Genomic DNA, 14120 nt, shown 5'->3' on the forward strand with positions numbered 1-14120 from the left:
AAGTGGTAGGATCCCAGAGCAGCCAGTGGTTGCCCGTTCACACTGCTAGCCCGGTTCAACCACGGACCCACTGCGGAAAGGGTTGTCTCTTTAAAAAAGGCCCCGTGTGTGTGCTCACTTGGAGAAGCATAGAAGCACACCTCAGAGAGGAGTGAGGGGGGGGAGGGGAACCCTGACCTTGCCGTAAAACGGCTTGCTGCGATCACACAGCTCTTCCGCTTATGAGACGCCCCGAGGCATTCAGACAGCAGCCGCTTATGCAACCTACATCCAATTCAGGGGGAAACTACTGGGAAAATCCAGGTAGCTTTTTAATGCGGATAGGGGGCATCTGGAGATGGGGTGAGTGTGGGTGCAGCTCAAAGGGCAAACATGCTTGCGTGATTGTGTCCTTTTAATCCGAATGGGAGGCAGGGCTAGGTCAGGGCGAATCTCCTGTGACCCACCCTCAGAGTCTCAGAGCGGCTCACAGTCTCTTTTATCTTCCTCCCTCACAACAGACTGCCCCTGTGAGGTGGGTGGGGCTGAGAGAGCTCTGACAGAAACTGCTCTTTCAAGGACAGCTCTGCGAGAGCTATGCCTGACCCAAGGCCATTCCAGCAGGCTCAAGTGGAGGAGCGGGGAATCAAACCCGGTTCTCCCAGATGAGAGAGCTCTGGCTGACCCGAGGCCATTCCAGCAGCTGCAAGTGGAGGAGAGGGGAATCCAACCCGGTTCTCCCAGATAAGAGAGCTCTGGCTGACCCAAGGCCATTCCAGCAGGTGCAAGTGGAGGAGTGGGGAATCAAACCCGGTTCTCCCAGATAAGAGAGCTCTGGCTGACCCAAGGCCATTCCAGCAGGTGCCAGTGGAGGAGTGGGGAATCAAACCCGGTTCTCACATATAAGAGTCCGCACACTTAACCACCACACCAAACTGGCTCTCCCAGAAGCTGTCCTTTCAAGGACAACCTCTGCCAGAGCTCTGGCTGACCCAAGGCCATGCCAGCAGGTGCAAGTGGAGGAGTGGGGAATCAAACCCGGTTCTCCCAGATAAGAGAGCTCTGGCTGACCCAAGGCCATTCCAACAGCTGCAAGTGGAGGAGTGGGGAATCAAACCCGGTTCTCCCAGATAAGAGAGCTCTGGCTGACCCAAGGCCATTCCAGCAGCTGCAAGTGGAGGAGTGGGGAATCAAACCCGGTTCTCCCATATAAGAGTCCGCACACTTCACCACTACATCAAACAATGATTACGCATTGTTACAATTCAGTACGCACTGGATTTGCAACACAGTGTTGGGTGATTTTTCAACCTTAGTCATGGTGTGATTTTTTTTTTATTTTTGGGGTGATTAACGTTCAGGTGGTGGTGAATGGAAAGCTGGAATCACAGCCGATCTCCAGACTGTAGAGACTCATTTCCCTGAAGAAAATGGCTGCTTCGGAGGGTGGTCCCTATAGCTTGAGGTCCATTCCCTTCTCAAACCCCGTCCTCCCAAGGTTTCACCCCCAAATCTCCGGGAATTTCCTGACCCAGAGCTGGAAGCACTACCCCCATTCCCTGGGATGGAGAAAGTAGAGAAAGAAGTAAGTACTTTTCTCCCTTTCTCACAATACAAGAACTCGTGGGCATTCGATGAAATTGCTGAGCAGACAGGTTAGAACGGATAAAAGGAAGTAGTTCTTCACCCAAAGGGTGATTAACATGTGGAATTCACTGCCACAGGAGGTGGTGGCGGCCACAAGTATAGCCACCTTCAAGAGGGGTTTAGATAAAAATATGGAGCACAGGTCCATCAGTGGCTATTAGCCACAGTGTTGTGTGTATATATAAATTTTTTTGCCACTGTGTGACACAGAGTGTTGGACTGGATGGGCCATTGGCCTGATCCAACAGGGCTTCTCTTATGTTCTTATGTGACACAGAGTGTTGGACTGGAGGGGCCACTGGCCTGATCCAACATGGCTTCTCTTATGTTCTTATGTGACACAGAGTGTTGGGCTGGAGGGGCCACTGGCCTGATCCAATAGGGCTTCTCTTATGTTCTTATGTGACACAGAGTGTTGGACTGGAGGGGCCACTGGCCTGATCCAACAGGGCTTCTCTTATGTTCTTATGTGACACAGAGTGTTGGACTGGAGGGGCCATTGGCCTGATCCAACATGGCTTCTCTTGTGTTCTTATGTGACACAGAGTGTTGGACTGGAGGGGCCATTGGCCTGATCCAACAGTGCTTCTCTTATGTTCTTATGTGACACAGAGTGTTGGACTGGAGGGGCCACTGGCCTGATCCAACAGGGCTTCTCTTATATTCTTATGTGACACAGAGTGTTGGACTGGAGGGGCCATTGGCCTGATCCAACATGGCTTCTCTTGTGTTCTTATGTGACACAGAGTGTTGGACTGGAGGGGCCACTGGCCTGATCCAACATGGCTTCTCTTATGTTCTTATGTGACACAGAGTGTTGGACTGGAGGGGCCACTGGCCTGATCCAACATGGCTTCTCTTATGTTCTTATGTGACACAGAGTGTTGGGCTGGAGGGGCCATTGGCCTGATCCAACAGGGCTTCTCTTATGTTCTTATGTGACACAGAGTGTTGGACTGGAGGGGCCACTGGCCTGATCCAACATGGCTTCTCTTATGTTCTTATGTGACACAGAGTGTTGGGCTGGAGGGGCCACTGGCCTGATCCAATAGGGCTTCTCTTATGTTCTTATGTGACACAGAGTGTTGGACTGGAGGGGCCACTGGCCTGATCCAACAGGGCTTCTCTTATGTTCTTATGTGACACAGAGTGTTGGACTGGAGGGGCCATTGGCCTGATCCAACATGGCTTCTCTTGTGTTCTTATGTGACACAGAGTGTTGGACTGGAGGGGCCATTGGCCTGATCCAACAGTGCTTCTCTTATGTTCTTATGTGACACAGAGTGTTGGACTGGAGGGGCCACTGGCCTGATCCAACAGGGCTTCTCTTATGTTCTTATGTGACACAGAGTGTTGGACTGGAGGGGCCATTGGCCTGATCCAACATGGCTTCTCTTGTGTTCTTATGTGACACAGAGTGTTGGACTGGAGGGGCCATTGGCCTGATCCAACAGTGCTTCTCTTATGTTCTTATGTGACACAGAGTGTTGGACTGGAGGGGCCACTTGCCTGATCCAACATGGCTTCTCTTATTTTCTTATGTGACACAGAGTGTTGGACTGGAGGGGCCATTGGCCTGATCCAACAGGGCTTCTCTTATGTTCTTCTGTGACACAGAGTGTTGGACTGGAGGGGCCACTGGCCTGATCCAACAGGGCTTTCTTATGTTCTTCTGTGACACAGAGTGTTGGACTGGAGGGGCCACTGGCCTGATCCAACATGGCTTCTCTTATGTGACACAGAGTGTTGGACTGGATGGGCCGTTGGCCTGATCTAACATGGCTTCTCTTATGTTCTTATGTGACACAGAGTGTTGGACTGGATGGGCCGTTGGCCTGATCCAACATGGCTTCTCTTATGTCCTTATGTGACACAGAGTTTTGGACTGGATGGGCCGTTGGCCTGATCTAACATTGCTTCTCTTATGTTCTTCTGTGACACAGAGTGTTGGACTGGAGGAGCCACTGGCCTGATCCAACAGGGCTTCTCTTATGTTCTTATGTGACACAGAGTGTTGGACTGAATGGGCCGTTGGCCTGATCCAACATGGCTTCTCTTATGTTCTTATGTTCTTATATACTAGAGTTGCCAATTCCCAGGTGAGAAGCAAAAAAACCTCGGGATATAATAACAAAAACACTAACAACAACCTATATCAATTTTATCGCGTTTAAATAGAGTGATCTTCAACACACAACATATATAATTTAGCTTACGCTGAGTAAGACGTACTTATAACAATTTGTCCAATACTACTGAGCACACATGAAATATCGAATGCAAATGAATTCCGATAAAGCGCAGAGTGCAAAGAAGTGCCTGGGTATTGAACATCTTTGTTGATGGATAACAAAGTTCATTCCATAGTTCTTTTTGCAGAAGGTAAGGAAAAAAGGAAAGGTCCCCCGAGCAAGCACCACTCGTTTCCGACTCTGCGGTGACGTTGCTTTCACAATGTTTTCACGGCAGACTTTCTGTTATGGGGTGGTCTGCCCTTGCCTTCCCCAGTCCTCTACGCTTTCCCCCCAGCAAGCTGGAGACTCATTTGACCGACCTTGGAAGGATGGAAGGCTGAGTCAACCTCGAGCCGGCTACCTGAAAACCCAGCTTCCACCAGGGATCTAACTTAGGTTATGAGCAGAGCTTAGGACTGCAGCTTTAACACTCTGCGCCACGGGGCTTTTTGCAGAAGACTCCACCAAAACCGCCTCTGCCGGAGCCCGGTGCCGGCTGGTCGTTTGCCGCGTCGTTTCAAATCTCTTTGTCAAAGACGGGCTGTCTGAAGTTCTTCCAAAGCTCTTTACAACATGGAGATCTACAGAAGCTCAAACCGAAACCTTCACGTGGCGTATGTGGTGGTTATTAGGGTTTTCGTTATTATATCACGGTGGGTTTTTTTGCACGCAGCCTCTCCGTGATTCTCGATGGGTGAGCGCTCATCAGCTTCTGTAGGCAAAGCAGGTTGTCAAGTGGCCTTGCCGTTTTTCATTTCTGTCTGCTGAAATACCTTTGTGTCTTAAGAACAGGCCTGCTTTGCTCTGTCCGTCATAACAGTCGTAAGTATCTGTTTCTGCCCTGCAGAAGGCGGTGAAGCCTTTGTCTCAAGGTCGCTTTTTACATTCAGTTTGATCCAGCGTTTTACAGTCTTCAACGCCTGCCACCGTTCCGCTTTAATTATTTTCCTTTTACATTTAAGCATTTCAATTTGGAGGGGGGGTGGTGGCTCTGATAAGAGGGGAGACGGAATACCAGGGCTTCGTTAAATGTATACAATTGCTTGGAAATCGTGTCAACACTGCAAAAACAATACACATTTAAATTACAAGATGAGGCAAGCAATGATATGTAAAAATTTCAAGTGCTGTCAGTTCTCATGCAAATGACTGCACCTTGCGGCTTTTGGAGGAGCCTTTTAAAATGCAGGAAAACTTCTATAATAGAAGCTTGAAACGCTTGTAGAGAAATGACCGGATCAAAACTAGTTTTGAGAAAAACGTTACAGCAGCAGCGCCGGAACACATCTCACCAAAACAAATGTAGATGCTTCGGGCAGCGATGACGCAAAACAGTTGTGAGAACGTTAGGTAATGTAAAAGGTGAGTTTCCAATGCGGTGATAGAGAGTCACAAACTGTCAGTGTAAAAACACCCTCTCTCTTCTCAGGAGACAGCTTTCCCTGCTTGATGTTTAGGGAATGCAAGGTGTTGGTGGGAACCAGTTTGTGTTCTGCTGTATGCAGGCTTTTTGCAGTGGATTTGTGGTGGGCTGCGTAATGGGCCTAAATAAGGTACAAACAGGGCTTTTTTTGTAGCAGGAACTCCTTTGCATATTAGGCCGCACACTGCTAACGTAGCCAATCCTCCAAGAGCTTACAGTAATAAGAGCCCTGTGAGCTCTTGGAGGATTGGCTACATCAGGGGTGTGTGGCCTAATATGCAAAGGAGTTCCTGCTACAAAAAAGCTCTGGGTATAAGTACTGGCTACCCCCAAAGGTGAGCCAGTTCTGACACAGATGTGAATTGCTACTGTTTCTATCGATCAATAAAGCCAGCTTTCTGAATACACTGGAAGCCTTCTTTAATTGAGGGTAGTCTCTGAGCTGACACGGATGCTCTGTCACTGAGCCGTGACCCTTCCCCTCTAGCATATGAGGAAAGGGGGAATTATCCCATTAAAGCTGAATCGGCAAGCTTTGCTTGGCTGCCCTCTGAGCCAGAAAGGAAAGTCGCAAATGGATGCTCTCCTGCTGGGAACTGCCTGTAAACAAGGTGGAAGGATGCAGGTCCCGATGGCTTGGAAAATACGACTAGTTTAATCGAGGCACGTGGACGGCACATGCTTCTGTGCGCCGTGCCAGCTGAGGGTGCCTCCGGCAGAGCCCTGCGCATTCAGAGCTGAAATCCAACTCCCGTGCCAGGCAAAGTGGCAGATATTTTGCAAATTAAACAATTGTCATTTCCACATTTTAATCAGCTGGTTTGGGTCATCCGGGCGGCAGAAGGGGGAGGAGAGGCATCATTCCCCCCCCCCCCCTTCAGAGAATCTTCTTCAGCCCTGATGAATGGCACGACACAACTTCTTTAGAAGCGTAAAGGCCTAGAACTATGTATCTTTTGGATGAACTGCTCTGCCACATCCAGGAAAGGAAGAAGAAGACGACGACCACAGAGGTGATGGGAAAGACCTCCCCGTGAGACCCTGGAGAGCTGCTGCCAGTCGGAGTAGACTGGGACCAATGGTGCGAATCAATGGCTTCATATATGCATGTGAAGAAGAAGAAGACCGTAGATTCATACCCAACCTTCTCTCTGAGTCAGAGTCTCAGAGTGGCTTACAATCTCCTTTATCTTCTTCCCCCAAACAGACACCCTGTGAGGTGCTGTGAGGGGCTGAGAGAGCTCTGACAGCAGCTACCTTTTCAAGGACAACTCCTACAAGAGCGATGGCTCACCCAAGGCCATTCCAGCAGCTGCAAGTGGAGGAGTGGGGAATCAAACCCGGTTCTCCCAGAGAAGAGTCCGTGCGCTTAACCACTACACCAAACCGAAATGGATATTTGAGGAGCGGCCATGGCTCAGTGGTAGAACATCCGCTTGGTATGCAGAAGATCTCAAGTTCGATTCCCCGGGAGCATCTCCAGTTAAAAAGATCAGGCAGGAGGTGACGTGAAAGACCTCAGCCTGAGACACTGGAAAGCCATTGCCAAAATCAGCTTCGTGTGCCTTTCTGCTGAATTGCAGTTCATAAACCCTAAAACGCACAAGCCATGCCATAGTCCACGACGGCCCCACAACGTTGGTTACTCCTGCTTGTAATGCTTTTTTAAAATGTTCCCACTGGAATGCCTCGAACATGCTGAGCCGTTCCCGCTTGATCACATCTGTGCACCATTCCTTTGGATGCAAAGTGGTGGCCCAAACCCCGTTTGGGGAGGCATTCCTTTCCTCCCGGCTTAGAGACGTTAAAAAAAGAAAGATCTCTCTCAAAGATTTCAGGTTTTCACGGCTGGCATCATCATTAGGGATTGTAGAATCTTTCGGGCTCAAGTGCCGTGTTCTACTGGAGAAAGTTTTCCTTCCAGACGTTTCGTTCTCAGCTGCGGAGAACATCCTCAGTGGCGTTGCAGCCGGAGCGGGCGCTCTGACCTTCTTGGCTGCTGTGCATTGAGTGAGGCCAGGGCTGCTGGAGAGCTGCTATTTCTAGGCTGGAGGGGGTGTGGTGAGAGGGCAATTGGTTTGTGAATGTACCCATTGTTTGGTGGGGCTTCCTGGAAGGGTGGTGATAAGGAAACTGGCTGTGGAATGTGACCATTGTTCTGTGTTGATTGCTGGAAGGGTTGGAAGGGGTTTGGAGATAAGGAAGATGGTTGTTGATTGTGCTGATTGTTCTGTGGAATGTGCTGGTTGTTCTGTGACCTTCTGCAATTTGTAGCCTGTAGGGTGTTTTGCAGAGCTGGATACCAAGAATGGTGGATGGAGATGCCTTCTTCCTTTCTGTTAAAGTTGTGCTGGTGTTTGTAAATCTCAATAGCTTCTCTGTTCAGGCGGGTGTGATAATGTGAGACCGTAGAAAGGACTTCAGTTCTTTCAAAGTGGATGACGTGGTCTCTCTCTTTGACAACAGCAAAAGTGCCACCGGGCTCCTCGGGTGGGCTGAATGAGAGAATGGGGACTCTTTCTCATATTTTTTTGCCACGGAAAACATCTGTTCTTCGGCATCTCAGCGACAGAGACAATTCCCTTTCATTCTGCCTTTAATTTAGGGCCGTGCAAAGTATCTCTCTCCTCCCCCCCCCCCCCGCCCCTCCTCTAGATCTTTCAGACTGACATAGATCCTGCTCATCAACCTGAGAGTTGCATCTGGATCATTTCTCCTAAACGACAGAGCAATGCACCATCTCAGCAGTGGCTTCATTCTAAACGCAGTTTGAAAAGGTGTTCTCCGAGAAACTCAATTATATTTGCAATTATAGCGAGGAATGCGATATTTGTAACGCAGCGGGGAGACCTCGGAAGCGCTTTTGCTGCCTTCTGCCCAAATGTACCGTTTTACCCTTCAGGAGTGAACTTCGAAACCTCCCGCACTGTAGCTGTTCCGAATAGGAACGGGGAGCGTGCCAATGATGCACTGAGGTTTGGGTTACCAAGTCCCAGTTGGGAAATTCCTGGAGATTTGGGGCTGGAGCCTGGAGAGGAGTGAGACTTCAGTGGGGTAGAATGCCACTGCCCTCCAAGTTAGCCATTTTCTGCGGGGGAACTGACTGCTGTGTTCACTCCCCTCCGCAGTTTTAGAAGGGAGATATAGAAAGATCCGTACGAAGGAGCGAGTCTGTCCCTGTGGAATGTGTTCTTCTCTCATGCCAATTTCACCAGGAGAGACGGGCGAGGTTAATTAGTCCCTCAACAAGTAGATTTCAGGGCCATTTCAGTCTTTCCAATTTGGAGATCACTAGGAAGCTTCTTAGGGGAGTGAACCCACAGATTACAGGTCCTTTTGCAGAAGTTTTTTTGCAATTGCATGTCAAATTCGGTGGCTCAGTGGTAGAGCATCTGCTTGGGAAGCAGAAGGTCCCAGGTTCAATCCCCGGCATCTCCAACTAAAAGGGTCCAGGCAAGTAGGCGTGAAAAACCTCAGCTGGAGACCCTGGAGAGCCGCTGCCAGTCTGAGAAGACAAAACTGACTTTGATGGACCGAGGGTCTGATTCAGTAGAAGGCAGCTTCAGATGTTCATAAAATTCGCAATGCTGTATTATGTTCAGAGGCAGTAAGACATTCGGTACAAGCATCAGAAGGCCTCCTCTCTGCCCAGTTGTTGGCCCTCCAGAGGAACGGGTTGGCCACTGTGTGAGACAGGAGGCTGGACTAGATGGACCCTCACTGGTCTGATCCAGCAGGGCTCTTCTTGTGTTCTTCTCAGGGGAAGGCCTCTGCCTCTCTGCTTTGTTGTGGAACCCTCAGAGGAAATGGTTGGCCACTGTGTGAGACGGGAGGCTGGATTAGATGTCCCCTCACTGGTCTGATCCAGCAGGGCTCTTCTGATGTTCTTCTCAGAGGAAGGCCTCAGCCTCTCTACCCTGTTGTTGGCCCTCCAGAGGAATTGGCTGGCCACTGTGTGAAATAGGAGGCTGGACTAGATGGTCCCTCCCTGGGCTGACCCAGCAGGGCTCGTCTGATGCTCTTCTCAGGAAAAGACCTCAGCCTCTCTGCCTTGTTGTGGGCCCTCCAGAGGAACTGGTTGGCCACTGTGTGAGACAGGAGGCTGGACTAGATGGACCCTCCCTGGTCTGACCCAGCAGCGCTCTTCTGATGTTCTTCTCAGGGGAAGGCCTCAGCCTCTCTGCCCTGTTGTTGGCCCTCCAGAGGAACTGGGTGGCCCCTGTGTGAGACTGGAGGCTGGACTAGATGGACCACTGATCTGATCCAGCAAGGCTCTTATGTTCTTAAGAACAGGGAGGAAATGTTTGTGTGTAGCACTGATTGCCTAATGCTTGTAGTGTCACCAAGGCCTGCCCCCCCATGGGTCAGTTTTGTGATTTTTTTAAAAATGACAGTCATATATATTGAAAGACATAAGTATGTTGCCTAAAGAAATACCAGGCTATGCACCTAGAACATGAAGGGACGGATGAGGACTCACTGGTACAAACTGGTACAAACATGCAAAAGGGAAATGGCAAAACTGCGATTACACTATAGTAGGAGAGCCACTATTGAACTGCTATGTCTGATGTATAGCCAGAACTTTTTCTTCCTGGGGGACCGTGGCAGAACGGAGTCCCAGAAACCTCTTTGCGGAGGCAAAATTCTACAAAAATAAGTCCTATGTGTTTCTCTTTCATTTCCCTCTTGAGAGTTCTGTCACCTCTTTTTCCAGGGAAAAAACCCCTGAATATAGCTGACCCCTGCTCTGTCCCTGTCAAGTTTTCATCGAATACACATCGCTAAGAATTCTGGGTAGGAAACAGCACCCCATCCTGCGCTATCGTGCATGATTTTGTGCTTGACTCCCCTTGACAGAGACACAGTTCTGCGTGGTTTGTCTGTAAGCTTAGCAAACAACATCCATTTCAAGGCCTGATAAAGACCAAATTTCCTGGAAAATGAATACAACAGGAGCTCCGGGCTTACCTGCGGCAGAGCTTGGACCACCGTGTCGAGCAGGGCCCGCATCCCCGTCGCCATCTTGAGCAGCTTCAGTACTAGAAGGGAGAGCAAACTGGGGTCAGTGAACAATGGAGCATCCAGGTTCAGGGGCAGTCTACCTTTGAATCTCCAAAGGAACCTCCACTACCTTTGAACCTGCCACTTTCTACGAGGCATTTGGCTAACCGCCTTAAAGAAAAATGTGCCTACAGGAACACGTCATGTAAGATGTGCCTCTATTTCTGTCAATAAAATTTCTTTCTCTTGCGACCACTGGAGTCAGATCATCTTTGCAATTTGTTTGAACGGCATTTCCCCCTTAACCGGGAAATACGGAAGGTCGGTGATACTGCCTAGAGCAGCGATGGCCAAACTGTTTTACGTATATTGTGTGGCTCTCAAAGCCATTTGGTGTAGTGGTTAAGTGCATGGACTCTTATCTGGGAGAACTGGGTTTGATTCCCCACTCCTCCACTTGCAGCTGCTGGAATGGCCTTGGGTCAGCCAGAGCTCTCTTATCTGGGAGAACCTGGTTTGATTCCCCACTCCTCCACTTGCACCTGCTGGAATGGCCTTGGGTCAGCCAGAGCTCTCTTATCTGGGAGAACCGGGTTTGATTCCCCACTCCTCCACTTGCAGCTGCTGGAATGGCCTTGGGTCAGCCAGAGCTCTCTTATCTGGGAGAACGGGGTTTGATTCCCCACTCCTCCACTTGCACCTGCTGGAATGGCCTTGGGTCAGCCACAGCTCTCTTATCTGGGAGAACCGGGTTTGATTCCCCATTCCTCCACTTGCAGCTGCTGGAATGGCCTTGGGTCAGCCATAGCTCTCTTATCTGGGAGAACCAGGTTTGATTCCCCACTCCTCCACTTGCAGCTGCTGGAATGGCCTTGGGTCAGCCATAACTCTCTTACCTGGGAGAACCGGGTTTGATCCCCCACTCCTCCACTTGCAGCTGCTGGAGTGGCCTTGGGTCAGCCACAGCTCTCTTATCTGGGAGAACCGGGTTTGATTCCCCACTCTTCCACTTGCAGCTGCTGGAATGGCCTTGGGTCAGCCAGAGCTCTGGCAGAGGTTGTCCTTGAAAGGGCAGCTGCTGTAAAAAGCTCTCTCAGCCCCACCCACCTCACAGGGTGTTTGTTGTGGGGGGGGGGGAGGTAGAGGAGATTGTGACCGCTCTGAGACTCTGAGATTCAGAATATAGGGTGGGATATAAATCCAATATCTTCTTTTTCTCTTCCACTGCCTCTTCGGCCAGCTTGGAGAAGGCATTTGTCTCTTTAAATCACCTCTCTGGGTCAAGCCAGCTGGCAGCTTGGGGAATGCATTTAAAGTTGCTTTCTTTCTACCTCTCTCTCTCTCCTCCATTTGCCTTCCTTCCTGCCTGCCTGCCTGCCTCCCTGATCTCAAACATCTGACATTCATGGCTTGCGACTCTCAGACATCTGAGCTTTATTCTATTATGGCTCTTACGTTAAGCAAGTTTGGCCAGCCCTGGCCTAGAGCTTCTGGGCTTCCAAGTCGAATGATTTTTTTTACATTAATCCCAACATATATGCCGAAGGGGTCTGCTTTAAATCTCTGGCCCCACAAGGTGCGTAAGAGAGCCAGCGGTTCGCTCCAGTTTGGTGCGAGAGAGCCAGTTTGGTGTAGTGGTTAAGTGTGCGGACTCTTATCTGGGAGAACCGGGCTTGATTCCCCACTCCTCCACTTGCACCTGCTGGAATGGCCTTGGGTCAGTCAGAGCTCTCTTATCTGGGAGAACGGGGTTTGATTCCCCACTCCTCCACTTGCACCTGCTGGAATGGTCTTGGGTCAGCCATGGCTCTCTTATCTGGGAGAACGGGGTTTGATTCCCCACTCCTCCACCTGCAGCTGCTGGAATGGCCTTGGGTCAGCCAGAGCTCTCTTATCTGGGAGAACTGGGTTTGATTCCCCCCTCCTCCACTTGCACCTGCTGGAATGGCCTTGGGTCAGCCAGAGCTCTCTTAACTGGGAGAACCGGGTTTGATTCCCCCCTCCTCCACTTGCACCTGCTGGAATGGCCTTGGGTCAGCCAGAGCTCCCTTATCTGGGAGAACGGGGTTTGATTCCCCCCTCCTCCACTTGCAGCTGCTGGAATGGCCTTGGGTCAGCCAGAGCTCTCTTATCTGGGAGAACGGGGTTTGATTCCCCACTCCTCCACTTGCACCTGCTGGAATGGCCTTGGGTCAGCCATAGCCCTGTCAGAGGTTGTCCTTGAAAGGGCAGCTGCTGTGAGAGCCCTCTCAGCCCCACCCACCTCACAGGGTGTCTGTTTTGGGGGAGGAAGGGAAAGGAGATTGTGAGCCGCTCTGAGACTCTTCGGAGTGGAGGGCAGGATATAAATCCAATGTCTTCTTCTTCTCCTCCTCCTCCCGGCTGGCTTGACCAGGGGTCCCAGGATCAGGGGTCTCAGGATCAGGGGTCGCAGGACCTCCCCGGGGCCTGTTCCTTCGCTCACCTCTCGCGATCCGGAGAACCCGCATGATGCGGATGATGGTGGGGTTGATGGGGAGGGCAGCGTTCATCTCAATCTCCTCCAAGGTGATGCCCATGATGGAAAGCAGGACGATGGCCAGATCTAGCTGGTTCCACCTGGAAGGAGGAGAGCAGAGTTGGGAGGAGGAGCCAGGTCGACTGGGCTTGCCAATCCCCAGGTGGGGGCAGGGGATCCCCCGGTTTGGAGGCCCTCCCCCCGTTTCAGGGTCCTCAGGAAGCGGGGGGAGGGGAGGGAAATGTCTGCTGGGAACTCTGTTATTTCCTATGGAGATTTATTCCCATAGAAAATCATGGAGAATTGATCCGCGGGTATCTGGGGCTCCGGGGGGGGGGCTGTTTTTTGGGGTAGAGGCACCAAATTTTCAGCATAGCATCTAGTGGTTCTCCCCAAAATACCCCCCAAGTTTCAAAAAGATTGGACCAGGGGGTCCAATTCTATGAGCCCCAAAAAAGGCGCCCCTAGCCTTCATTATTTCCTATGGAAGGAAGGCATTGAAAAGGTGTGCCGTCCCTTTTAAATGTGATGGTCAGAAGAACTCCCTTTGGAGTTCAATTATCCTTGTCACAGCCTTGATCTTGGCTCCACCCCTAATGTCTCCTGGCTCCATCCCTAATGTCTCCTGGCTCCACCCCCAAAGTCCCCAGATATTTCTTGAATTGGACTTGGCAACCCTAAGGTCGACACCCAATCCAGAAGGCACTAAACGCGAGGGATTAAGGATGGTTTCACCAGGCTGCTGCACCAATTTTGTGTTGCTGTACTTTAGCCATGTTTAAGATACAGGGCTTTTTTTTTTGCAGCAGGAACTCCTTTGCATATTAGGCCACGCACCCCTGATGTAGCCCATACCCCTGGAGCTTACAGGGCTCTTAGTACAGGGCCTACTGTAAGCTCCAGGTAGATTGGCTACATCGGGAGTGTGTGGTCTAATATGCAAAGGAGTTCCTGTTACAAAAAAACCCCTGTCAAGATGGATCATGCACGCTCTCTCTAGAGAATAGGAATCGAGGGGATGCTTATTAAATTTGCTGATGATACTAAATAGGGAGGGAGGGGTTGCAAATACAGTAGAAGACAGAAACAGGATACAGGATGACCCTGACAGGCTGGAAAACTGGGCTAAAACCAATAAAACGAATTTTAACAGGGATAAATGTAAAGTTCTGCAATTCAGTAGGAAAAATCCCATGCACAGTTATAGGGTGGGAGAGACTTGTCTTAGCAGTAGTCTGTGCGAAAACGATCTAGGGGTCTTAGTGGATCAGACGCTGAACGTGAGTCAACAGTGTGATGTGGTGGCTAAAAAGGCAAATGCAATTTTGGGCTGTAT

At 50.3% G+C, this 14120-nt stretch overlaps 1 protein-coding gene across 1 annotated transcript in view; it reads right to left on the reverse strand.

Moving 5' to 3' along the window:
* CACNA1H (calcium voltage-gated channel subunit alpha1 H) overlaps positions 1 to 14120 on the reverse strand; it is a 251909-nt gene that overhangs the window by 32244 nt on the left and 205545 nt on the right. Inside the window, 2 exon segments of the mRNA XM_060260465.1 lie at positions 10255 to 10325; positions 12752 to 12885. Coding sequence (XP_060116448.1) covers positions 10255 to 10325; positions 12752 to 12885 — 205 coding nt within the window.

This window comes from Heteronotia binoei, chromosome 20, assembly GCF_032191835.1.
Source record: "Heteronotia binoei isolate CCM8104 ecotype False Entrance Well chromosome 20, APGP_CSIRO_Hbin_v1, whole genome shotgun sequence".
Lineage (NCBI taxonomy): Eukaryota > Metazoa > Chordata > Lepidosauria > Squamata > Gekkonidae > Heteronotia > Heteronotia binoei.